General features: G+C 40.2%; 1 protein-coding gene across 4 annotated transcripts in view; it reads right to left on the minus strand.

Annotated features, from left to right (window-relative positions):
* Positions 1–27,499, minus strand: part of SDCCAG8 (SHH signaling and ciliogenesis regulator SDCCAG8) — an 88,060-nt gene that overhangs the window by 18,757 nt on the left and 41,804 nt on the right. For all 4 annotated transcript variants that reach the window (XM_028724126.2, XM_028724125.2, XM_077925743.1 and 1 more), the window contains 3 exons: positions 19,591–19,718; positions 14,690–14,798; positions 9,996–10,127 (listed from right to left, as the gene is read on the minus strand). In XM_028724126.2, coding sequence (XP_028579959.2) covers positions 9,996–10,127; positions 14,690–14,798; positions 19,591–19,718 — 369 coding nt within the window. The remainder of the gene's footprint in view (positions 1–9,995; positions 10,128–14,689; positions 14,799–19,590; positions 19,719–27,499) is intronic.

Genomic DNA, 27,499 nt, shown 5'->3' on the forward strand with positions numbered 1-27,499 from the left:
GAAGAAGAGACAAGCAAAAGTTTTGCTATCAGGCTTCATTATGTATCAAGGTACCAGTAAAATGTGTATCCGTAAGGCAGCCAAAAAAGTGTGTGTCATTTGACTAGTGATAATTACCTTTTCTCAACAGCTGACAATGTTCTAAGTAGCATTAAATAGGTATAATAATTAAGCAATAAGACAAGGCAGGCACTGCTTTACTGGGGATTATTGCTTGCCTCGGGTGGTGTTGCAAGGCATAAGGCTGAAGGGCAAGTGATTTCAGCCACCTGAGAAATGCAATAATCCCCAGAAATGCACTTCCCGGAGTGCCTCATTGCTATTTAAAAAAATGGAACTCCAAAGAGGACAAGATGTTAGGCACTTTCGTATCCTGTAGATTTGTTGACATGGGACTGACACTTTGACAGCCAACTCTGCTCATATCCAGTCTTCTAAAGACCTTTTGACACATGCCTCATTTCACCATTTTAAATTGCTTATCTGTAATGTTCAACAAAGATGCACGTTGAAAATGAATGCAGTGTACTGGATTTTCACAGTATATACTAAATATGGTACAGGCTACAATAACTTATAGATTCCAAAAAAAGTTAAGGATCTAAGACAGTCAGAAAGCTTTGTGTTCTCAGCTTAATCGTTTTCCCAATTGTTATCATGCCTGAACATGTCCCTAATCATACGCTACTCTAATATGTAAGTTATCTGGGTGAACAAAGGAGGTCAGTAATAGTAGGCAGGCACTCTCACTACACTGTTTTAGATGCCTGCTTAATAATGTTATTTCAACAACCCTGAAATAAATACTGATTTTAACCTTTTGCTGATTTTACCTCTGCTTTATTGAAAATTGCTTATATTATTTTAAAGGGTTTTTCAACCAGTTTATATATTTTTCTAAATAGCTGAAACCATAAAATATTTGGGTTCTTCAATCTGGAGATTGTTGCACATCATGGGGGATGTTACATTGTGCCTTTCCTTGGGGGAATTTGAAAAAACAACTAAGTCCCAATTTAGGGTTTAAAAATATAAGAATGTTTATTCACATAGTTAAAATGGCTTTCACCATGAAAAACAGCAAAGTTAACAATTAGCTGGTCCAAGGAGAAGAGAATGAAAGGAGGTTTTCTAAATTTCACTGTGACCAAAGTGTTTAGGGCTGTGGTTGTATATTGAAGCTCCGTGAGCAACCAGGCAGCAAGCTTGTGAATGTATGCCACAGTCTGAAAATATTGAAAAGTGTAGCATGGATAGTCCAGGACACTGGCCATGATGGCATGGGACCAAAGGGATGCTGGTCTTCGTAGGCTGCTCTTGAACTCCACACCAAACGATCTCTAAGCAAGTAACTTGGGCTTTTTAGAACTCACTGAATGCAGTTCCAAACATTTATGTCTTCTTACGGTTCCCAACTAACCTTAAATGAAGCAAGGGAATGAGGTATAAAAGGAAAGGCAAGGGATTTAGCTTCTAGCTGAGATTGGAGAAGTTCACTCCCTTGGAGGCACCATTTGACATAAAGCACCGACCAACTTGTGGGTTAAAGCTAAGGTTTTTCCTTGTGCAACAGAATTCCCCCTCTCTCCTCCTGCTTTGCGCCACCTACAGAGCCAGTGTGGTGTAGTGGTTAAGAGCGGTAGTCTCGTAATCTGGGGAACCGGGTTCGCATCTCCGCTCCTCCACATGCAGCTGCTGGGTGACCTTGGGCCAGTCACACTTCTTTGAAGTCTCTCAGCCCCACTCACCTCACAGAGTGTTTGTTGTGGGGGAGGAAGGGAAAGGAGGATGTTAGCCACTTTGAGACTCCTTAAAGGGAGTGAAAGGCGGGATATCAAATCCAAACTCTTCTTCTTCTTCTACATCTGTTGGGGGGATTTGAGGATGTCACAGGAGCAGATTTGAGGATGTCACAGGACACGCATGGGGAGAAGAAAGGGTAATTCTTACTGCACTCTGGGGAATCCTTGCTCCCAACTTCCGCTAGCCCAACAATTTAGCTGAATACAGCCATACATGAGGAGAGAACTCACCAAATTAGGACAAAATGGTATCTTAGTGACACAGAGTTAAAATGTGGTTTCCTAAGAAGAAGTCTTACCTGAAACAAAAGGTGATTAGATTGAGGATAAGGCTGGACACAAAAGACAAACCAACAGGTGGATTTGCTAAGTCACTGCAAGTGAATCAATATATGTTTTCCACCTTAGAGTGACTGGATAGTCCTTGGACAAAGATGCAGGACAAGAGCCAATCAGAATAAAGTTGACTTAAGTTCATACCATATTTGGACTTGAGTGACTGAGGTGTTCCATGTGAGCACTGGAGGTAAAAGGGCTTGGCCTTAGGAAATCCACATGGCTATTCATTATGTTACTGTGGGGGCAGTGTGACTTGGAAGGAGGCTTTTGCTCTTGCCAGGGCTAAAGAAGACTAGAGGCTTGTGTGTGTGCTAGAAGTTAGCAAATAGCATAGGTTATATGATTAGGCATTAGCCTACATTTGGAATTCTTACAATTCTCAATCTCATGCGTACAAGTAATCAGGACCGGTCCACCCATGAGGCAAGGTGCGGTGATTGCCTCAGGGGCAGAGGGATCCACAGGGGCAGCAGATCCTGATGTAGATCTTTATTCCCTCCTAGTTCCTAATGTAGATCTTCACTCACCCTTTCTTTCCTGGTAGGAAACCCTGTGGTTTGCCTCAGGTGCCAAAATGTCTTGGGCTGGCTCTGCAAGCAATCTCTTTTCAATATGGGCAGCCAGTCCATGCCAAGGTTTGCTTCCTCTGTGAAACAAGTGTGTACTGTTCTGCTGAGCAAAGCTCAAGTTTTAGCATGTGCACAGTGCCAGCTATATTACAATCCCTGGTTACACAGTATTCCTTCTTTGAGGAGGCCCACATTTAATTTCACCCCAAAGGTATTTTAACACTCAGTTTTGTTCTACACTGCAGTTGCTGAAACCAAAGATGCAACCACAAAATCTTTCTGTATTTTTGCTGTTTCAGAAAAAAAAGTGCTGTTCAGCTATGCTCAAGACCATCTGCTTTTACAGTGTGTGTCATTTTGGTTGGTTCTAATAAGGGTATTGTCCAACTGTGAATTTTGCAATACACAGATGTGCTTTATCTTAGCTTGGTCAGGTCAAACTCTCCTAAGCCTTCTGAAAAGAAAAAGGTTAACGGAAATAATATAACACATGATGCTTAGCTGACAGAAATCATTCATTTCATTCTTTTTCTTTTTCTGGGGGAAGAAGCAGATAGCAGGAGCACATGAACTTGCACTGTTATTTAAGTTCCACAAAGGTGGAATTCAGGGAATTTATTGAAAAAATTTATAAAACCAAATGGACACAGCAAAGCAAATGACGAAGCTCAGCATCAAAAAGCCCAGCTGATAATGCAGCCTTTGACACAAGCAGCAACTTAGCAAGTGGTAAGTCACATAACCCAACACAGATCCTGATCCAGATAAAGATGTACCCAAGAACTAAGCAATAGGAACGGTCACAGGAAAAAATACATGTCTCCTTAGCAATTGCCTCAATAGCATAAAAGAAATATCCCTCCAATGGGTGCACAATCATGATTTATAGACTTGGTAAACTTAAAGCTATGTTGATACTATGCTCTCCAAACAACTGTGCGGAGAATTAGATTGCTTCATAGAATATGATTCCCAAAACAATAAAGGAGAATGCATGTTGCAGTAGTAAAGACAAGCAGGGGTGCCAATTTGAATAAAATATGGGGGGCAGGTAAGCACTACCCCACATAATCAATCACAAGATGCGGTGCACACGCACCATTTGAATGGCAATGCCGATCGACTTGGCCTGGCTCCCTCAAACATTTTATGGGGGGAGGGACCTTGGGCCCTAGAAGTTGGCTCTTATGAATACAAGATTACAACTATAAGCAAGCTGGCTTCTTGTAGATATTCAAATGTTGTTAGTTGCCAAAAGTATCTCCAGGTAAGCTTCCTGATAAAATGCACATTTTGGAATGAAAACTTCCTTCCTCCTGTGTTCTCTTCACTACCTAGTGCTGTAAGTAGCCACAATGCACAAATACCTTTGTCTGAATTAAATGAGGTAGAGCAGGGATCAGCAAACTTTTTCCACTGTTCCTCAGACCTTGTGGGGGGGGGGGCAGACTATATTTTGAAAAATATAAAAATGATCGAATTCCTATGCCCCACAAATAACCCAGAGATGCATTTTAAATAAAAGGACACATTCTGTTCGTGTAAAAACACACTGATTCCCGGACTGTCCATGGGGAGGATTTAGAAGGCGATTGGGCCGTAGCTGGCCCCTGGGCCTTAGTTTGCCTACCCATGCGGTAGAGGTAAAATTAATTTGTGTTGCTTCCCAACATGACTTCCATTTGAGTCCCCAGTATAACTATTAATAGCAAATATGTAATTTTGGAAATACTTCTTTAACAATGTTTTATGGCACACTCATCTGTACTTATTTTAAGTTCTCTGTCTTTGAAAAAAAGAATTCCAAATACCTTAAGTCACAGAGAGCACGGCAATTCAAGCAAATGTGGTACCACTTAAAGTACTTTACCAAATGGGCTGGTAATTAGATTTTACTGCTATTTGGAGTTCATGTAAGGCCGGTACAAAGATCTCAATTATTATTCAATACCCAAAGTGGGTATTTGCTGCTGAACTGCTGTGCAGGATCTTTCTCTGGTTGGTAGTTGCAAAACCCCGTACTGTGCATTCTGAAATATTGCAGCGATTCTACACAGAAACCAAGCTTTTTAAAAAACCAGATGCATCCATAATATGGAATGAAGAAAAGTGAGACAGATGTAATTAGACAGGAATTTAAATATACACCATTAAAAGGCAAACCACACCACTAGAAATATGTTATTAGAAGAAGCAGAGTCCCATTAAGAATTATTACACAATATGGATCTGAAAGTAAAAGGAGGGTATTTTCTGTGATGGTAACTTCTGTCCATGGGTATTTTCCTGAGTAGCTTCTGAAACAGAAGCCTGTTATGGGATATATCATGCTGTTCTTGTTATCTAGTATTACTTAGACAATTTTCTTTGATAAATCTGCTAGGATTATGTTGCATTGACTCAATCCTTTGATCTTAGATTAGCAGCTTGAAGCTTTCCTTAAGATAAAACATACTGAAAGTTTGGGCCATGCAAACAGGATTTTTTGGTACCAAATTCTAATCTCGGCCATGGCAGAAATACTTTAAAAAGAAAAAAAATGTATGGCTTAAGCAGAATTTAAAATAGGAGAGTGTGTGCTCATAACACAACAATATCCTGTTTTCACAAGCATCTTATTAGCAGCTCCAATGTTTGAAAGGTACCTAAAAATATGAAGGATGTCATTTACTTGTGACTTTAAGTTCTTCTACCTGTGGCTGACATTGTGAGGCATAAATAAACTCATCATTTGACTTAGCCATGCTTCAGCTGGAAAAACAATGGTGTGAAACTGATCAAGTGTGTTTGCCAAGTAATTTTTTTCAAGCGTGACCTAAATAGTCTTATATACTTATTGTACACAATCCAATAAATGGATTTGCATCATTGCTTTCTTTATATAGTAAACTAGAGGTATTCCATGTGGTACTCTCTAAATGTTGTTGTACTCCAACTCCCATCAGCTCCAGTTGCACCGTCAATGGTCAGGTATGATGGGAGTTGTAGTCTAGTAACATCTAGAGGGTACTATGATGGATACCCGTTCTAAACATTCAGAAATGTGAAGACTGCAGGCAATGTATTTCTACATCATTACATTATTTGCTTATTTTGAACGCAAGTTGCTAAATAGTTGGTCATACTGCACCAAAGATTGTTGTAAATAGCTTTTTTAAAAAAAAATCTGTATGATGAAATTCAGGACAATAATGTACCATCCAGTCTAGCAGTTCATGTGCTGCAAAACGTTCATATAGGTAGATAGCCATATTTATTTCTAGGTATAAACAAGTGCTTTAGGAAAAACACTTTTTTACAACAATATCTATGCAATGCCATAAAACTGAAAGTATAAGAGTTCGTCTCTTGTGTGTTGGGCAGAACCTTTTCACAAACATAGCATCCATCTCTGTGCAGAAACCACACTAAACCTGCTGCACATAACAGATAATTCAAGATGTTTTGTAAAGTAATCCAGATCACCACAGGTGCCAGACCCTCACACGAAGACTCTTTTACACACCCCTTTCCTTCTGTCTACATCCAGGCATGGGTCCCAGAGTACAAGTAACTTATGTCAAGATGGGAAAGAGAGATGAACGAAAATATGGGAGATGTACACAAATTGCCCATTTATTCTAGTACCCTATTGTGCTGATTGTTTTCATGCCCATTTGTGTGTACACAGGGGCACAATAGGAAGCAAACCAGATTTTATTGATCATTTGGGAATCATCTGTGTGGGAGCTGAGCACATAGTGGTCTGGATCATACCCCAGGGTTTTAAAAAATGAAAGCCAATTAAAAAGTAAAAACAAACTGGTTGTTAATACACAGCACATTTTCTAAACAGATCTGACTGCACGATTTCTACAAAGTTTGTAGAAACTGTAAGTTAATTGCAACCATTCACCCTTTTACCATGATTTCACTCAATTGAATTAAATGGGTCACTTGAAGATTTAAAGTTCACAATAGTGTTGTTTAGTTATATATACTGTCTATGTGGGAGGAGAGGGGGAAGAGAAAGAGAGAAGGAAGGAAGGATGGGGGAAAGCAGGCAATTCCGTTGGGTGAAGTGCACATTAAAAAAACCACAACCTTCAAATCACACATACGTTAGAGAGACAGCTTCCAGAAATGCTGTGCTTCCCTAAAATGTCTGAAGGGAAGACCACTTCAGGTTCTTGGCTGCCAACACATCCCAGCAGCATGGTACACAATTAGGATTTGACACATCAAGTCTTTATAAATCCAACTTCTCTGAAGCCAGACAAGATTCCTTCTTATTTATAGTAGTAGGCAAGTGCAGATCTCTGCTGTCTTGTTACACAGATGGCTGTAACATTTTTTTAAAAAAATTGTTAACATACAGCCACTGATGCCTGAGGAATAGACACACATCTGCCCCAAACTGCCAATCCTCTAGGCTTTTCCTTTGAACTGTGGTACTTGAAAGAGATCAAGTATGTGTTAAAAACCCTTTTAAAAATATTAATCATGCACATAGATGTATATAGCAAGTGAAAAGGAGCTACATAGACTCTAAAACTGTGTTTTGGAGTTACAAGTATCAGGAAGATGACAAGCTCGTGTAACTGAGCAAAGAGTGGCTATTCTATATGAAAAGGTATGGTTTTTAAACCGTATTTTTGTTTCATATAACTTTTCTGTGTTAATTATAAAGACATGAGCATGCCTCATTCAGAGATAAGAAACAAGAGAGGACTTAGCATTTTAAAACCCTGTCTGTCTATCATATTTCTGAGCTGTTCTCTCTGCCCTAAGGCACTGCCATGGTAATGATGTTTCATACGTTGGCCAAGTATATATTTTAGTACAGTGGTGAAAAATGCAGAGTGTTGTTACTATGCTCTAAAAATAAAAGAAAAAGATACAAGGTCACCAGCTTGGAAGAACTTGCACTCTGGGGGGGATTCTCATTCACATGGTAAATTTAGATAAGCTCTAACCAATAGGTTGGCACTTCAAAGCGTTCTATTTGGTGGTGTTAACAATGTGAAGAAGTTGTCAGAAACTGTCATTCAGGGGCGCCAAGAGCCTGAAGAGTACTGCTTGGGATTGAAAGTGCCGCCCAACATACACAAACATGGCTGGTTCTGATGTGAATACATAGGTAGGCCTTAAAGACATTGATAGAATCATAGAATCTTAGAGTTGGAAGGGTCATCTAGTTCAACTCCCTGCAATGCAGGAATCTCAACTAAAGCATCCATGACAGATGGCCATCCAACCTCTGCTTAAAAACCTCCAAGGAAGGAGAGTTCACCACTTCCCGTTCCACTGTCAAACAGCTCATACTCTCAGAAAGTCCTTGCTGATGTTTAGTCGGAATCTCCATTGGTTTGAGTCCTAGCCTCCAGAGTAGGAGAAAACAAGCTTCTTCCATCTTCCATATGACAGCCCTTTAGATATTTGAATATGGCTGTCTCCTCTTTCCCAGGCTAAACGTACCTAACTTCCTCAATTGTTGCTCATAAGGCTGGTTTCCAGGCCCTTTATCATCTTGGCTCCCCTACTCTACACACCTTCCAGCTTGTCAATATCGGTCTTAAATTGTGGTGCTTAGTACTGGACACAGTTCTCTGCGTGTGGTCTGACCAAGGCATAATAGAGCGGTACTATTATTTCCCTCAATCAGAACACTAGACCAAGCCATGAAAACTCCCTGCATTGCTGTCAACAGAATTCTCTCCATTCTAAAATGGTAATAACCTTCTGAATTATTCTGCTAGCTATCTGTGGGGGATTCACTGGGTAGGAGAAAGTCCTACTCCTTCTCCTCAACAAACCTGAAGAAAGAGAAAGGTCTAAATCTCTCTTTCTGTGAACAGAAAAGACAGACACTCAAGATTCCACATCAACTCACTCAGACAAGCAGAAACCGAGATAAAACCACTTTGAGGGTCCTTTGAGACTGAAACTGTGGGACATGACATGAAGAAAACAATACAGCAGGAAAGTGTCCTCTGGCATCCAATTGAGTCCCTCCTTTGAGAAAATGGTAGTTAGCAGAGAATGGATGTATAAGGAAACAGTCCATAATGTAGATAAAATTACCAAATCAGCAAATGCAAACACGTTGCCATTTATAAAGCATTTGACTCCTAAAATGCAACTTAATAGATTCTGATATGAATATTACCAAGGGGACTGGAAATTGGGCCAAAGGATTATAAACGACAAGATTCATAAACAGCAAGTAAGACATTTAGAAATTCAGCGAGAGGAAAAAAACAGAGAAGTGGCATTTCTTAAGCAGATGTAGGGGTGATTGCAGATGGCATGTTAGAGAAGGTCAGCTGCCTCTGAGGCAACAAGCAAGAGCTTTGATTTGCAACTGAATACAAAGCGGAATCACGTGAGATGGGAGAGAATAGCCTCCATCAGAAAAATTTCAAGTGCTCTACAACTTTTCAGCAACGACTGCTCTGTAGTATTTCATTGGGTCAGATGGAACCATACAAATTGCCACCTCTCTCTCAGCAAGAGGAACATGGGAAAGGAAGGAGACTTGACCCCACTCCCTACTCCGTTATTGCTAAGGAGAGTGTGGCGCCTAGACCTAAAATCAAAATCAATGCTAGCCTCTACTGGGTAGGGAGCTAAAATACATTCTATGTTCAAACATTTTATTTAAAAGGTAACTGCTGTTCTGTTGATATTTAAATGAGATTTCAAGTTTTACGGATAAGGAAGTAAAAAAGGTTTAAAATAAGCCAGTGAAAAATATGCCAATTAATGAAGGATTAGGACACAAGCTTATTTGAATAACATATATTTAGACCGTTCATATGAGTGTCAGTGCAGACAATATAAACAGCCTAAGATCGTGTGTGAAATTAACTGGGGGGTTTTTTAAGTGCATGTTTAATATAGGGTGCATGTATACATGCTTAATATACCATGCATGTGTATTGAAACAATACCCAGAATATTTACACAATGAAACCATAGTCTAAAATGCAGTGGTACCTCGGGTTAGGTACTTAATTTGTTCCGGAGGTCCGTTCTTAACCTGAAAACCACTTTAGCTAATGGGGCCTCCTGCTGCCGCGGCGCCGCCAGAGCACAATTTCTGTTCTCATCCTGAAGCAAAGTACTTAACCTGAGGTACTATTTCTGGATTAGTGGAGTCTGTAACCTGAAGCGTATGTAACCTGAAGCGTATGTACCACTGTAGTTTGGTCTTGTTCCTGAAACTTAAGAACATGCACATCAAAGGAACCACAAGGTTGGTTATAGCAGACCCACATAGGGATAAATTACTAAATCCTCCTACCTTTGCTTCATTTTCTCATGCATCCTTCCATGTTGGATACACTGCTCCTCCAATTCATCATTCCTTTTCAGCATTTTCTCAAGTCTGTCATGGACATATTCATTTTCCTGAGTAAGCTGGCTGACTTCAGACCTGGAGAATTAAGCACACTGATGATGGATGTTGCCAGATTTTATCCTGCAGTGTGCAAAAGTCCAGTATACATCTGCATGGGAAGCATCTTACTTACTTTTAAAAATAAAATAAGTAGTATTGCAGCAGTTGGTTTAAAATTGTATGGAATATTTTTTGGCAGACGGGTTACAAGAAAGATGGCTATTAGTAATGTATGAAACTCACCTTATACAATACTATACATTCTTTGATATGAACCACCAGGCAAGAAGAGGATATTATAAAGTTCTTGCAAAACTGCAATCCTAAATATTTAATGGGAAATAATTTCCACTGAACTCAGTGAACTTACACCTCCATTAATGCACAATAAATGGACTGGACACTGCAAGAAGTTCTACACTACAAAAAGGCTTTATACAAATGTTAATAAAACAGTACAGGAAAATAAATTGATTTCTACAGATTTGTTCAACATAAAGTATCTCTTTTCTTTTCTCATTATCTATTTTACCTAACAAAATTTATATACTGCTGGAGAGTAACAAAACATCTAAGCAGTTTCTAAGAAATATTAACATTATCCATAAAGACAGTTAAAATAAGCAGTAAGCGGAAAAAAGATTAAAACACATCAGCACCTCCATGTCTAGAAATACTTGCCAAAACAAAAACGTTTTAAGCAGGCACCAAAAAGAACACAGTGGATGTATCTACCTGATGCCCATAGGCAGGGAGTTCCAAAGTGTAGGTACTCCCACAATAAAAGAAAGATTACATAGAAGGGCAGAAAAAGTATTGTGTGGCACCTGTAAGAGTGCCAGTTCCACAGATGAAAGAAGTTGAGTGATCACATGCTGGGCAAGGCGATCCCAAGCCATTAATAGTTTTATGTAACAACAGTAACACCTTGAATTTGGCCTGGGTTCAACCAGCACAGTTGTTATATGCTGCAGTAATCTGCATTAGCAGCAGTTTCCAGGTCAAAGACAAGGGAAACTGCAGTAATCCAATCTTGAAATCACCAATGCCTGAACTACTGTGGCCAAGTTTTCCCAGTTCAGAAACAGTCATAGCTGTCATACCAGGCAGAACTGAGGTTACTTGGGCCCCCAGGAACAGAGCTGGGTCCAACCGATTAATTGCAGAAGGGATTCCTTGGGTGAAGTCTAGCTTAGGACTCTAGGTTTTGCTACTTGCCCAACACGTTCGTCTGAATTCTAAGCAGAGTGATGGAAATAGTATGATTGCAGTAGTATTGCAAAAGAAAACATCAGGAAGCCCCCGTAAATCTGATGCTGTCAAAAAGCTGCACTATCCTTTAAATCAATTCAACATTTAGGATATGTACAAAGGTGGCTTATGGCCAGCTTTCTTCCTCCAACCTTTGGTAGGCAGCATAGAAATTCCAACCTAGATGCGTTGTCCATTAGAATGGTTTTTTCATTTCTCACAAATCTGACCATTTCATAGTATTATAATTAAATGTGAGGTAGGTTCTATTGATTTTAATTGAAAACTCGATAATTCAGAAAAGAGGCTGAGTATCACTGCCGTAGTAGGTTTTTTCAGAATGTCTGGCATTCTGATTCTCTACCTTGGGCAAATGTTTTCCTCACAGTGCTTCAGTGTAATGACTGCCGTCTTCTAATAGAGCACCAATCAAACATGCAGAAAAACAGTTCAACCGGGTGCGTGTTCTTTACTTCAATTAAACTCACACAGTTGGATGCCTACTGTTGCCAAAATGGTAATATAATTTATCCATTATAGTCAAACAGTAAAACTACACTAAAAGTCATTTAACAATATTTATAACACCATAAAATATAGTGTTAAAATATATGGACAGCAATATGCACTGAAATGGTAAAATTTGTTTCTCATCATCAGTGATTAAAAACAGGATCATTTCTCTAGCTTCAATACACTCAACCCTAGTGACAGATTAGAATTCAAATCTTAATGATCAATTTACAATTAACAAGATAGAAGTGAAACAAATTAAACCAACCATTATATATAACGAGACCCAATGGACTCCCATTGTTGCCCTTAATTACAAAACGCAAATCACAAATACACAATGGGCAGTGTCAAGCATCAATCCACAAGCCTCAAACTTTGGGACAACCCAAAAAGAGGGTAAGCAAAATTATACAGAGAACACTGTAGGACTGTATTTTTACATTTGCATGTGTACACAGTGTCAACTGTGCAGCTTGAGGGGAGTAAATCAAGCACTTCCAAGATCCGCCCATATATGTAGGGAAATTTTTGCTCATTACAATTTTTATTATTATAGATTCTACACACCAATTATGCCTGAAGGCTAGCTTTATTAATACATTACTTAAGGTAATATTCGAACACAGTAAAGCATGTTTGCAACCCACTTCCATAACGTAAATTCATCTTTAGGCAACCTAAGTATATTCAACAGAAGCCCTCAAAATGTTTTATGCATCTTTAATTCCAATCCTAGGCAATCTTACCCAAAGTATGTGAGTATTTAATAGGCATTAATTTGTGAAGCTCAATCAGAAAAATGGTGAGAGTGAGAGAATCAGAAAAATGGTGAGACCAATGATTGGGGAGGGGGGGGGATCGCAAAACCTATCTATCTGTACTACACTACAAATAATTGGGAAAGGACTTTTCTTTTTGAAACTTCCTGACAGAAGCTACACAATTGCTGAAAAAAACTAGCAAGCATTGAAGCAGCATCTCTTAGGCCTGCTCCAAGCCCTGGGCGTCCATGGGTGCCCTGTATAGTTTGAAGAAAGTGTTGTGCTAATGCCAACAGCTTCAGAGCAAAATAGGTACAAACCCAGTCAGCATCAGAGAATAAACTGTGCTGGTGAAGGAGCAAGTGTAAACAATTACAATTCAATATATATCATTTAACTGGAGCAACGAAACTCACCATATTGTCTCTCAATTAGAAAGTGAAATGCTCTTTGAACAATAGTGCACTATTATAACCACGTGAGTCTTCCATACAAATCAGAGTTTGGGGACAGATCTCAACACACACTACCTGAAGAGAAGGGGATCTTTTACTACATTCTGAAGCATATTAACAAATGTCTGGGCTTCAGACCCAAAGCTGTGTCCTTACTTCTTAGTAGTGTTGGTGAGCTGCCATATCCCAAGGCAGCTATGCTGGAGGCAGAGAGGAGAGGTGGGACAACGCAAGCCCAGGAGGAGGTTAGGGTTTCTGTTTGTCAAGATAGGCCATAATTTATTGTGATGCCTCAATGCAGCCAATACGTTTGGCACTTAATCAGATGTAAGCACCTACTTTTTGCAAGGTGGGATTATACGTTCACCAATAAGTGGGCAAAGCGGAAAGAGATATGTACCTCAAAGGCACCATTATATAAGATTTGATTTAAAGATGTGTCAGCAGTCTACGTACAGTGGTACCTCGGGTTACATACGCTTCAGGTTACAGACTCCGCTAACCCAGAAATAGTACCTCGGGTTAAGAACTTTGCTTCAGGATGAGAACAGAAATCGTGCTCCGGCAGCGCGGCGGCAGCAGGAGGCCCCATTAGCTAAAGTGGTGCTTCAGGTTAAGAACAGTTTCAGGTTAAGAACGGACCTCTGGAACGAATTAAGTACTTAACCCAAGGTACTACTGTAGTCTCTATCATGTCTGAATACAGTTACCTCATGCACCTGTCCACATACATGTTGCTACATTAGTGCCACAGGTATATTACCACTAATTGTGTATAAGCTGGGCATCTGGTAAGTAGCTCTAATGTGACAGGTGTGTGCATGTGATATTTGTCTGAGGGCTTTCCCGTGGCTCACACTACATTAATTAATCAAGTTATCCTAAGACCTAAGTGAACAGAAATTGAAAAAGAAAGTAGTCTGCCCACATTGGTTGTGTACAGGGGCAGCATGTTGCTTGAGGAGAAATGGGAACGTGCTGCCTCCCTCACTTCCACCCCTCCCCCACTGCTGCCTCACCGCTGGTACCATGGCTCTCTTACCTGCATTGTGCAGTGGGATCCACAAAGCACTGACAGCAGTGCCAGCTTCCAGACAGATTTTGCCAAAATCTTGCAAGACCTTGTGCACTCGTGAGATCTTTTAAGATTTTGGCAAGATCTCCTTGGAAACCAGTGCTGGTGGTGGTAGAGGTGAGGCAGCTGCTACCTCTTAGGCTTCCACCATTCGAGGCAGATGCCTCACCTTCAGAGGCGGAGCTAGCATGCCGTGCACCTGGGGGCGGGGCTAGCAGCCAGCAGGGGTGAGGTGTGCTGCGAGCGGCCCAGGGAGGCGGGGCGGCAATGTCACCCCCCCTCAGGAAAGACACCCGGGGCAGACCGCACCCACCTTCATCCGCCAGTGCTCACCTTACCTCAACAGTGGGGCAGACCTGGTTGCGTATGTGATTTAGTTCACATTTAATGTATACGTAAAGGAATATGGAAGACTAGAAACATAATACTAAACTGAATTATGTACTGGAAGTGCTGTAAAAATGGCTTATCAATTCACAAATTTCTATTAGATACTCGTAAGTAGTAAGCCTGTGTACAAAGAGTAAAAATGTTGCCTACCTGTTTTTTTCTGTCATATCTTCAAGCTTCTTTGCCAATGTGCAACACTCTTCTTTTAATTTTGATAAGAGTGCATTCTGTGAACTCAGCAAGGAATCCAGTTCATTAACTAGAAATCATACATAAAAAATGTGCATATGTTATTATATTCTACATATACAAAGTTTGAAATGCAATACAGGACATTTTAGAAGCAACATTTTAAAATGTTATATTAATGACAGAATCTAGTTTTCAATTAAAGAAATTGGCATCCTAATCTCTATGGAAGGTCGTAATAGGAAAGTTCCTTCAAAAGTGGTAAGAAAACCACATGCTCAAGCCTGTTCCTGAGCATCTTGATCTTATTTGCCCATGACTAAATCTGTGTGAAAAAAGCCCCCTACCAATTTTTTTGCCCCCCCTTCCCATTTTAAGGTTGCTTCAAACTTCGAGCTGTAGTGAACCACCCTGAAATCCCAAGATTAGGGATTATGATTTTTGCGGGAAGGTCTGAGGGCTGAAATGGTTTGTGCTCCCTTTTTTTTTTGAGGGTTTGGTGGCAGTAGCTATGGTCATGATGGATGGAATTCAATTTCACTCAGAGTAGACCTATTAAAATTAACAGGCCCAATTAAGTCACGTCCATCAATTTCAGTGGGTCTGCTGACAGTTGAATGCCATTCCAATTTCCAGTGGTGGTCTGCCCACCACGCTGCCTTCTGGAATGACTTAGTGAGGACAATGCACTGCTTCTACTGTTTTAAACAAAGGAAAAATACAGAGCAAGCTCCTGCAATGATAATACCATCATCCCCCACAAAAAACCCCCAAAACAACCCAACATTTTGGAGCCCTAGAAAAATAACCAAAATTTATTCCCGGCTCCAATCCATCCCTGGTGAAAGGGTCGGTGAACGTGGAGAAATTTACCATCAGCACTAGTTCAAACTGATAAAATTCCTACATGGAAAGTAGGAATTTGTATGTGTATGAAACAGGATGCATATATATTGTCACACATTACACACTTTCCAGCAGTCCTAAATGTAATGGTTTTTAGGAGAAATTACAATGACAAAGTGTTCTGTAGTTCCACATGCATCTAATGAGCAGTTTCACAGCAGATAATCATTAATATGTTCATGTTATGGTCTGTCACTATATACTGTCTATAGTACTACAAAGATTATTCCAGTGATACCAAAACACATTCCTCTTTTGATTGCTAAATTCTTTTATATGGTCCCTTGCCAAGGACATCTGCATAGCACCAAACTACAGTGGTCTTGAGCTCAAATACCTGACCTTAGAAAATATATTTCATGTTCTACCAGCTAATGTAATCAAGCTAACTTCCACATGAGATAGACAAAAGCGATCATTTGAGTCATATTAGTTTGCTGGATGGATCACAGAATATGTGAAGTATATTTGAAACATCAGTTAAGGAGGACTTGTACAGCACAATATAGATGTTTTTAAGAGAAAACTGAAGGTACAGAAAGTTGGTATGAAGACACCATAACTGAACCAATCTTCAGAAAGTGCAAATATAATATTTTCCTTATATGTAACTGAAATTATTAACTGAACAGCTTCTTGCAGTTGTTAGCCAACAGCTCCAATTTACTGTAGACATGGGAAACACTGGGAAATGAAGACAATATATGTGAAAAAGGCCAAGGGTATAGGTTGGGGTGGGGAGAGAATTGAGCTTTGAAATTTTGTACCTCATAACATAGCAAAAATCTTGAATTTTTCAGCTTTGAATTATTGAAGATTTTAATTCACTAATTCATCAAATGAAATGTCAAGGGAAAATATGGAATACGGCAAGCACTATGATCAGACCTCTATATGAAAAACAAAACAAACCAGAGTATTCCATTAAATAGCAGATAAAATTCTAGTTCTTTCATCTGTGAAGCAATTTAATATAATTGCATTTGAGATGAGATATTTATGTTCAATATGTCTTAACTTTTCCTTTCTTGTTATTCATATTAGAAATATCAATGGGCACAAAATACTATTCTCCAAAGCAAGCAAATTAAGTGAGATCTTACAGATAAGGAAGGAAAAAGTAAATGACAACTTGTTCTGAACATCTATGCCAAGTCACAGCTGCTTATACGCAGAAGTGCTGTATAGAATGCAGAGAGATGCCACAAATAGTCCCTTTCCCTTAATACACTTGTGTAGAATGAAGCCATAAAGCAAATAATTGCATTCATTTTTAGCAAAGATTGGCCTGCTAGGATTGGTGTCACTGCTGCATAATTCAAACAGAACACAGTTTGAAACTGAGATGGCTGTCAGTTCAGTGTTGAGCTAGCAATCCAGGCTAGCAAAGGATGCTAAGAAAGGCAAGATAATCTTGTTCTAAGAATGGTATACTCTGAGAAGCATCCCAGGAGCTAGACAAGATCACACATGTGCTCCAGGGCAATGTGGCTAGTCATTGAGTACCTAAGCAGAAACTGTGATTGCTAGGACAAGAAATTTATCTGAACAATGAAAGGACAAATATCTTCATTCAATCAATATTTATCTAAAATTTCAATACCCTGCTCTCTATCAAAGAAACCAAAGCAGCTTATAACGATATAACGATATAATTATCAATAATATTAAAACAAAACCAGCAGCATAAAACAGTAATAGTCATATAAATCGTAAAACCACCAGCACCATATTCCCTCAAAAGGTGGATAACATAACCACAATGCAGCATCAAAAGACTAAAATAAACTAAATAACTACACGCACACACACACACACACACACACACAGCACCATCACCAAAGGGCACTCTAAAAAGCCCTGAAAAGTGAGCAATGTTGGGACCAGGCACATCTCCAGGGAGAGATCATTTCAGAGATGGAGTGCTACCACAGAGGCCTCATTCCATGCCATCACACTATGCAGTTTACTTGACAAAGGGACAATGGGAAGGACTGCAGATTTAGGTGGGCACCTATAAGCAAAGGTGCTCCTTTAGATAGTTGGGTCTCAAGCTGTTTTAAGTTTTATACTGCAACATTAATACCTGAAATTGGGCTCAGAAATCCATAGGGAACATCACATCAGAAAATGTAGGCACAGGAAGTCGTCTATTGTGCATACTTGAAAGTCCAGAAGAACTAGGCTCCTCAGGAATAAGGAACCTCTCTGGAAACAGGAAAACTTGGCAGGCTGGGCTTCCCAGCTGCACCTAGGTCTGGGTGACCAGGCTGCATAAGCGCCCAGTTGAAGCCTATTTGTTGCTGGAACAACACAGGTGCTTAGTTTTGTGCAGCCCAGCGATTTGCTCCTGTTTCCTATGCCGACGAACCCTGAGTTGCTGGCCTCTGCTGATACCTTGCTCTTGGAATGCTGCCTAGCTTTAGAATACTCCATTGTGTTTGACCTTGGCTTTGCCTTATGACCCTGCTTAGTGGACCACACACACTTTAGGACGGCCTCCCCATGCTTGACATCAGTCCTGAATTTCTGGAATGCCCTGATAACTGACTGCTACCTCCAATCTGGCCAGTCCTCTGTCCCACCAGGGATCTAGCTTCCCCCTCTCCCCTGGCTAAGGGATCAAGTGAGGGCATGATCAAGGCAGAACATACACCCAGGCCATGAGCAACTCCCCCAAAGTCACTGTCTACTTTGGGGGAATTTATATACTTTTCAGTGGGAACTGGAGCTGTTTGTTATTTTTCCTCTCTTTCAATAAATGAGAAATAGTTGGTTAAGCCACATACAGAGATTATGGGAGGGTTGGGATATGATCTAAAAAGGCAAATACGCAAATATGATTCCCCGTCTTACTAAACTGATTAGCAACATTTATAGTCTGTACACACATTTAAATGCATTACTGGGGGCTCACTGAATTGCCAACAGCAACACATCCACCAACTGTAGTTTCAGAATTCAGGTTTTTAAAATATGCAATTTATGCATATTTTCTGTGAGCAATGCTACTTACAGCTTAAATATGCAAATTTGCTGCCGTTCTACAGCTCATGATATAGTTCTGATGTGGACCTGAAAAGCAATTTGTCCACCCCCGATATAAAAGGATCACACATAATATTTTGACTGTCAACAATTCTGTAAATCCGTTTTACTTTCATACTATAAAAGGTAAAGAATTACAGGTCAGCTGTGCCAAAATATTGAAGCACATCAGGTTCCAGTCATGCTGCCAGCTGTTACCAATGTCCTATATTTATCAATTTAAACTGCATTCTTCAGGTTCTCTCTCACTGCTGCAAAGGATTAAAGATCCATCTAGATTTGAGAAGGACAGAAAATACAAATTCTAAAAATGTGTGAGCCTGCAAAGATTAAATAAAGGAACATATTAATTTGGAGCCAGTGAATTACATCCAGCTGCGACAGTGAATTAAGTACCGATTAATGGCTAAAGCTTTTCTCCAGTTTGGATTCTGAAGCAAACTCATTAAGCTTTTAGAGTAGCTATAATGTGTGTACTGTGGGAACTGTTCAATGCTATTCAAGAGACTTTAACTGTAAGCTCAGAGCATTTCCTGCGGAGCTTCTGATGCTATTTTCTTTATATAACATGTGTGCCTGAAAATCCAGCCAAAAACAAGTCCTTTGTTTTTCTACTTTGTTGTGGTCCCTCTCAGCTTTACGTTTCTTGAACACAGGTAAATAAACTCATAATCCAGATGGTGCAACAGATGTGAGAGCAGCACTCTGAAATCAACAGACAGTGGGCAATACTTTCCATTTTCTCTTTTAAACGCTAACTAATATGTAATTCGGAATCTCCGGTGTAGTTAGCATCTGCTCCCTTCGGCCAGCCAAAGGTTACAGGTGTTCCTGATGTCATTTCACAGTAAGGCGTGGGCCGGGCTTGTGAGTGAATGCCCAGGCTCTAATCTTTCCCTACCACCTACCAGTTTTATCATGCTGGGCCTCCATTTGCTGCATCTTCTGTGTCAGCTCCTGCTCTCTCTGCTGGGCCTGAAGGGCTCGGGTCTTTGCCTCATTGCTAAAGCTGTGCTGAATGTTCTCTTTTTCTAACCTATTAAAAAAAGAAGAACAACAAGAAGAAGAAGACGAAGAAGAAGTGGGGGGCACGCAGAAATGTCAAACGTATTTCTAAACAAAAATAAGTGATAAGTCTATATGCCAAAGAATGATTTACATTCATTTGTATGTTGTGTGCTGTTTAATACCCCAAGCAATAAATAATAAAATGACAAATTAATAAAACATCAAGGCCAAGCATTTTAAAAGGCAACAAAACAAAGGCAATAATAGATTACATTTTGATCATACCATTGCTTGTGCAGCAATTAAGACATTATCCTAAAGAAATGAAGAGGCAGGAAAGGCGTGGACTGGGAGGCATCAGGGGGTCAAATGCAAAAATCAAATCAATAGCAACTCAGAGGGTAAGGAGCAAATGTTCAAAATACTGGTAGTGGCCCCCTAATAATGCTGCATGCTTCACATGTTTGCATATAGGTAAAGGTAAAGGGACCCCTGACCATTAGGTCCAGTCGTGACTGACTCTGGGGTTGCGGCGCTCATCTCGCTTTATTGGCCGAGGGAGCCGGCGTACAGCTTCCAGGTCATGTGGCCAGCATGACTAAGCCGCTTCTAGTGAACCAGAACAGCGCACGGAAACGCCGTTTACCTTCCCACCGGAGCGGTACCTATTTATCTACTTGCACTTTGACGTGCTTTCGAACTGCTAGGTTGGCAGGAGCAGGGACTGAGCTTATACGGAGGCAAATTGCTATTTGCTAGCCCTAATTTCCTACTGAGAATGTTCTGATCAAGTTTCATATGGCGAAGTCACAAATTAGAGCAGCTCTGCTTTCCAAAGATGACTTTTTGTTCATGAATTCTGCCCCCTTACCCCCCAAAAAATCAACTTTGGTAAGAAACACACACCTTTTCATCAGTTTGACATTTTCAGAAATGTATGAAGGTAGTCATGTACAGGTATAATAAAAAAACAAAAACTAATCGCCAAGAATAGATTTTGCAAAGACTGCAAGGTCATAAGCAGTCTTATGTTAAGATTCTGGGTGGCTCTGGATAGGGTTGCCAGATTTCAAAAAGTGAAAATACAGACGCAAAAGTTGCCCGGGCACTGTTATTGATGGTCAAATTCCGGCTAAATACACAATAAAAACAAAAAACAATACCCCCTCCCACAAACACATTTAAAAGGACATAGAATGTTAATCAGTCAAAGCCTGGTTGAAGAGAAACATTATCACCTGGCACGTAAAGATACATAATGATGGTGCCAGGCAAGCCCTCCTATAGAAAGCATTCCACAAAAAGGCCCATTCTCATGCTGGCACCCTCCAGACTTCTATGTTAAACAGCATAGAGGATAAAATTGAACCCTGAGGAACCTCATATTAAAGGCTCCACAGGGCCGAACAGCACTCCCCCAAGCACCAGCCTCTGGAAACAACCATCCAAGTAGGACCGGAACCATCGCAAAGTGGTGCCACCCACCTCTAACCTGGACAGCTGCTTCAGAAGGATACCATGGTTGATGGTACTGAAAGCTGCTGGCTGAGAGGTCAAGGAGAATTCACAGGGACACATTTCCCCTGCCTACCAGCAGAGGTCATCGTATAGGATAACTAAAACAGTTTCTGTGCCAAAACTGCCTAAACCCCAAACGTAATGGATCTAGAAAATCAGTTTCCTTCAAAATTGCTTGGATCTGATCCACGGCTCTCCTCTCCCTTCTGCCCATTTGGAATTTCAAAGAAAAGAGGGAAATTGTGAGGCATTCAGAATTAGGTTACGCCTTTCTTTTTCTAAAAAGCAGCAGCTGCTACACATCAACCAGCTACGGAAGAGGAGGAGAGGTGGGTGGGTTGGTGCAAGCCCAGGGGAAAGCTGAGGTTGATTCCGCCATGTTAAACTGCAGTTGATTGCTACCATTGCATTTGTTACCATTACATTTGGTACTTAATCAGGTGTAAGTACCTGATTCTTGCAAGGGTGAGATGCAGAGTGCGCACACACCCCTAAACAGGCAGAATGGAGTTGCAGTGCATCAGATCAGCTCTGGAGCAGCACTCCACAGACTCTGGCAAAAATTCCTCTCCCATTACTATAAGGCAAAGACAGCTAAGAGCGGTACTATTGCTTTGAAACAGTGCAGTGCTGCTGCTCCAAAGGCTGATGGTGTGAGGCAGCTCCTCCTCTCTTTCGGGAAACACAGGGCAGGCAAAGAATAAGCCAATTCTACATCTCTAATCTTGCACCTCTCTGTGTTTTGTCCACTGATAGGGAAAGCTGCTCCATTCTTTGAGATTGTAGTATCTGTCACAGGTAAGTTATCTATTAAAGATGGTACCCATTACAGGTAAAATAGATTATAAAGGTAGGTAGACCAGGGAGTCAAGTACATGCTCTTTCATTAAGAGTATATTGTGTCTATCTGACCCAGGCATAGGCAAACTCCAGCCCTCAGATGTTTGGGACCACAATTCCCATCATCCTTGGCTAACAGGACCAGTGGGCAGGGATAATGGGAATTGTAGTCCCAAACATCTGGAGGGCCGGAATTTGCCTATGCCTGATCTGACCTAATTCCCATGTCCAATGCAGGTGATCTTCCTCACGGAGGCTGCCTATCTGAAGGTTACAGAAACTGTTTGAAAACTTAAAGAAATATTTCAGCAAAGTAAATGTTAATGGAGGGGGAAATGATCAATATTGCATTTGTAACTACAAAATCAGTTACATTCCTGATCTGCAAGCATAGTTTATCCATGCCTGCATGTAAATAAGGAAAGATTCACAGAAGCCCTGATTGCTAAAGAAAATGAAAAAAACTATAAGGAGACTCTGGCAATCTAGGCCTTATTTCTGATTTGATGAAAGGGGAGAGAAAGCTGCCTCACCACATCTTTTGGTGAGGAACAAAAACTGGAAGTGGGATGTTTTATTTGTCAGTTTTGTCATAGAATACCCTAAATGTAACATACTTTTTAGCCTGAAATACTTCCCCACATTAGTTGTCCCTGAGGAGGAGAACACTTTGAACTCTTATGGAACTTATTTTAAGATCCTACTATAAGTTGCCTTTTGAGGTTTCTAGGGAAGCACATTCATTCCTCATCTTCTGCCAGTCAGGTATCACTTATATTCATGTGCCCCAGAAAAGGCCTTATTTCTAGGTTGCAGTGGCTTTAGCATAAAACCGACTATCCATGAGAGGAGTGGTTTGGGTGGCATAATGAATATTCTGTTGTTATTGTAGACCTCTCCTGTCAGAGGCAAGGGAAAGGGAAGCAGAGATAACTACTGCTTCAAAGAGACTAAACTGGTGCAGACTTGCCTTTCTCCATTTAGGGGGACTGATAAAAGTTCTGTGTGTTCTCAGGCCTGGTATCAGACTTCTGCCACATTGGGAGATTGGTGGTTATTTGAGAACTGTGGGGTTGGAGCCAGTAGTGATCCTACTAAGAGCAGACCTAAGTTAACCATGCCCGGTTAATTTCAGTGGTTCTACCCTGAGTAAGACTAACATCGGATACAACCCCTGTTGAGAGCAGCAAGAACAGAAGGGAACATCTATAAAAAGAGAGGACAGTCTGTAGTATAATGCAATATGAGTATGGTCATCAATGTGCAAGAGTTTTTCCTGTGAGAGGATTTCTTGATGTGAAAGTAAGGACTGCAGTTGGAGAGAGATGTATATACATTGTGGAACAAATTCTTAGTTGATAAGTGCTAGCTTAAATTCTATTGGTTGAGTCTGTTAGCTCTTTTGTGAGATATCACTCTATATATTTTGTATCAAATTTTTAACACACATAGATACCCATAGCTGTCAACATTTCCCTTTTTTAAAGGGAAATTCCCTTATTCCGAATAGGATTCCTCGCAAGAAAAGGGAAAAGTTGACAGCTATGTAGATACTGTGTTGAAAAAGAAAGAACACTGCCTATATATAGTTGCTCTCCTCCTTTAAGTTAATCTTAGTGGTAAGCAGGAAAGGATCTAACACTAGTACATTAGGGGAAAGTGCCAGTTTATATAATTATACATCCTTATTACTTGATGCAACACACACAAGTACTAAATACTTGGGAGACAGTTCAAGAGTTAAAAATGCTGTGTAAGATCTATATCAAGGTGACTTCCTGGCCCAGTGCTACATGAGAAGATACCCCAGAACCAACAGGAAAACATGCTTAGAAGCCTATGGATGTTCTCTCGTCTAGTGCTGAGGAATCTCAGACAGCTGAAAAGGAAATCTATTTGCCTGACCAACATGAATGCTGGGATTTGCTACGAATGTGCCCTCTTGCCCCTGCAGCTTTAATCCCAGCTTTGACCTCCCATATCATGATGAAATGAGAGGAAATTCTCTCATTTTTCAGGATACCTGCTGGATTAAAAGCGGTCTCTTGAATGCTGCAAAGCACCACATGAGATACTGCTTTTGATACAGCAAACAAACTACAAGAAAGCTGGATACTGTAAGTGCTGTGTTTCCCAGATTCAACGTGGCACCTCATTGAAAGTGAGCTCAGTGCTTCACTAAGCAGCATACTACATGAAAACTATTTACTGCTTCATTGTAAATAAGCATTTTACAAAAAATAATAATGAGGGAATACCTCAGAAGCCTCTGTAGTATGTCAATAAAGCATTTGCAGGTGGGGGTGCCGGGAGGAGAGCCCAGGCAAAGGGTACCAGTATTAGAGTTCACTCCACTCCCTAATAGCCACGGTCTCTTACACAAGAAGCTAGGGCAGGAACTGGAAACGGGTAGTAGGCCACCAGAATTTCCATGAATAAATGTCTCAAAATGCCCAGGAATCATGTAGTCTCCCACCTTTTTGTAATATGAAAATATTTGATGATTTACTCTGTGTGCTAGATTCAAACGTTAGAACTGCATTTCTACCAGCAAGACAAAAAATAAAATAAAAATCCACACCTCTCTGTCTGGAACACTGGGCTATTTTTTAACTCAATAATTATGTAAACACTTTGTTGAATCTGAAGATGACTCATCTTGGTTTCCTTAGCTGAAATGCATTGTTAAAAAATCCAGTAATACAGGAGTTACTTTTTAGTTTGATGCATTCGGGATCAGCGAGGCTTTTTTAACAGTAAGCAGAAAAGCTCGTCGCAGAAGTGTTTTACCAAATTTCAAGATGCTGCAGAATTTTTCATAATATACTAAGGCACGGCTTGCCAGCGTGGCACACATGGGCACATAGGTGGCTGCAAAAGCATTTACAGGCACCTATATGGTACCCTCTCCCTGCTGAAATTAGGCTTGACAGAAGTATTCTATTATAACCACTATAATAGGTTGTGGTGTGTGCTTGGTTGAAGTGTAGTCCACAACAGCCCCTCTGGTTTGCAAATGTGCCCATAGGCCCAAAATGGCACAATCCAACCTCCATCCTATCGAACTTCACTGAGCCATTTTCTGTCTCTCCTCATTCCTCAACCCTTGTTCTCGTGCATGTGCACTGCATCATGCTCTTGGAGTCCCATATGTACAACCAGTGGCTCCATTCCTTCCCAGCGATGCAGATATGGACCACAGATGGACACCCTGTGGGTATAACCTTTGAGAGGCACAGGTAAGATCTACATATGGAATACGTGATGGGCCAACATATTTTATTTCATAAAGTATATATACTGCTTGATTGTAAAACAACAATCATCACCTCAAAGCAGTTTACAAAAAGAGTGAAACAATAAAATTATCGGCAAAAAGTTAAAAACAGCTATATTTATTATTATTGTTGTTGTTATTAATTGCCTGTGAGCGCTCCAATTGGAGAACAGCCTTTACCAAAGGTGTCATGCGCTTTAAGACTCAGGGCGCAAAGGAGAAATGTGCCACTCCGGCAATAATCCAAGCGCTTCCACACGCATGCCTCCAGCAGAAGGCCATGGGAGAGAAAAAGACTCCATGGAGAGTCTTATCAACCTCTGTTTTTCCCAACTTGACTGGTTGTTGTTGTTTAGTCGTTTAGTCGTGTCTGACTCTTTGTGACCCCATGGACCGGAGCACGCCAGGCACTCCTGTCTTCCACTGCCTCCCACAATTTGGTCAAACTCATGCTGGTAGCTTCGAGAACAACTTGACTGGTACATTCTGGTAAAACCAGTGTCCTGCCCAGAACTAGAGCACTCTGTTCAATAGCTGCATTACTAAGGCTGCTTTTAGATGGGTGAACTTATAGCACAAGTGAAATTGTAACTGACATTTTATGACCCTATTTTAAAATCACTTTTCCAGCCTTTTCTTCTTCTTTATGGAACAGGGATTTAGCGCTATACTGCCATAATGCTATGGTATTATGGTGCTTTGGTGCTATAATTCATTAAAAAATTATAACCAGTAAGGCATTTTAGAGACAATTAAAAGATTTTAAAATCAAAAATTGGGTCATAAAATTAGCACTCTCCACAAATGTTATAACAGGGAAGGGCCATAGCACATCTGCTTTGAGTGCAGATGGTTCTAGGTTCAATCCCTGGCATCTTCAGGTAGGGCTGGGAAAGAACCCTGCCTAAACCATAGAGAGTCGTAGACAGTAAGTGTAGACAGTACTGGGCTAGATGGACCAATGATCTGACTTAATGTAAGGCAGCTTCCTATGAATGTGCGCTGAGCGGTGATAGGGCAAGAAACTAAAGCATTTTTTTTTTTTTTAGTGGAAGAGTGGTCACCTGTGGGGATTGTATTACTCTTCTGAAAAAAAATGGACTTTCTACAGTCTGAGAAAAGATGGAAGAATCATAAGGAAAATACAGCAATGAACAGATGATGTCGCCATGTGGATCATGTGGATGTCTTATAAAAAGTGAGTGAATGAAGGATGGCAATTCTGCGCTAAACTTACAACGGAGGCACTCTATGCTATAGGAACATACAAATGTGTCAAAGATCATTAGTCATAAAGGATATCAAAAGGAAGAGCAATGAGTAGCACTAATTTAAAACGCAATGTTCTTCATTTATATAATTTTGTGGGAGAAAACAGATATGCATTGGGCAGCGGTAACCATTGCCATATAAAAAGTACAGATGAATACATATGTAATCATGCTAGTTTAGAACCATAGTATATTATGAACCTTTAAAAGAAGCTAATGTTCCCCTGGATGATTCTTTTAAAATAATAATTATTGTTTATAAAAAAAAAATTTAAAAATACATTTATTCTAGGAATTATGTGTATACTGAAAATGTTTTGTTACTATTTAATTCTTTATTTTAAAAATTAAGCATTTATACTAATCTATGGCAGAAAAGATGCAGAAAAATCAAAGTCCTAAGGAAGACACACATAAGTTAGTTATGACTTTTTACAAATAGTTATTGAAATAGAAGTGGATACACAACCCAGCTCAACTGAACACCAGTTCACAATCCAGCACATAGTTGCAACACTGAGCAAATTAGCCAGATATTGGAGTTTTGGACTTTGTCTTTAGAGTTAAAGAGCAGGTCTTCAGATGTTCATCCTAACGGGAGAGTACTAAAAAAGGTGTAAGCTGACCTCAAATGTCATAAGAAAATTAGAGGTTCCATCATATCTCACACATTAACGCGCCCTTCTCCAAGGCTTGAGCAACAATTAACAGATGCAAAAATGCACAATAAGTTACAAATATTTCACAGAAGATAAGATTTTCAGAGGTAGGGTGTTTTTTTCTCTCTTTTCTCTCTCAAAATGTAGTATTTTCTCACAAAGGGGATAAAAAAATCTGGAGATTACACTGTAGATAATACTCAAGTCTTATCTTGCTATCATCTTGATTTGGCTTGCCTGAACT

The sequence above is a fragment of the Podarcis muralis genome, chromosome 3 (genome assembly GCF_964188315.1).
Source record: "Podarcis muralis chromosome 3, rPodMur119.hap1.1, whole genome shotgun sequence".
Classification (NCBI taxonomy): domain Eukaryota; kingdom Metazoa; phylum Chordata; class Lepidosauria; order Squamata; family Lacertidae; genus Podarcis; species Podarcis muralis.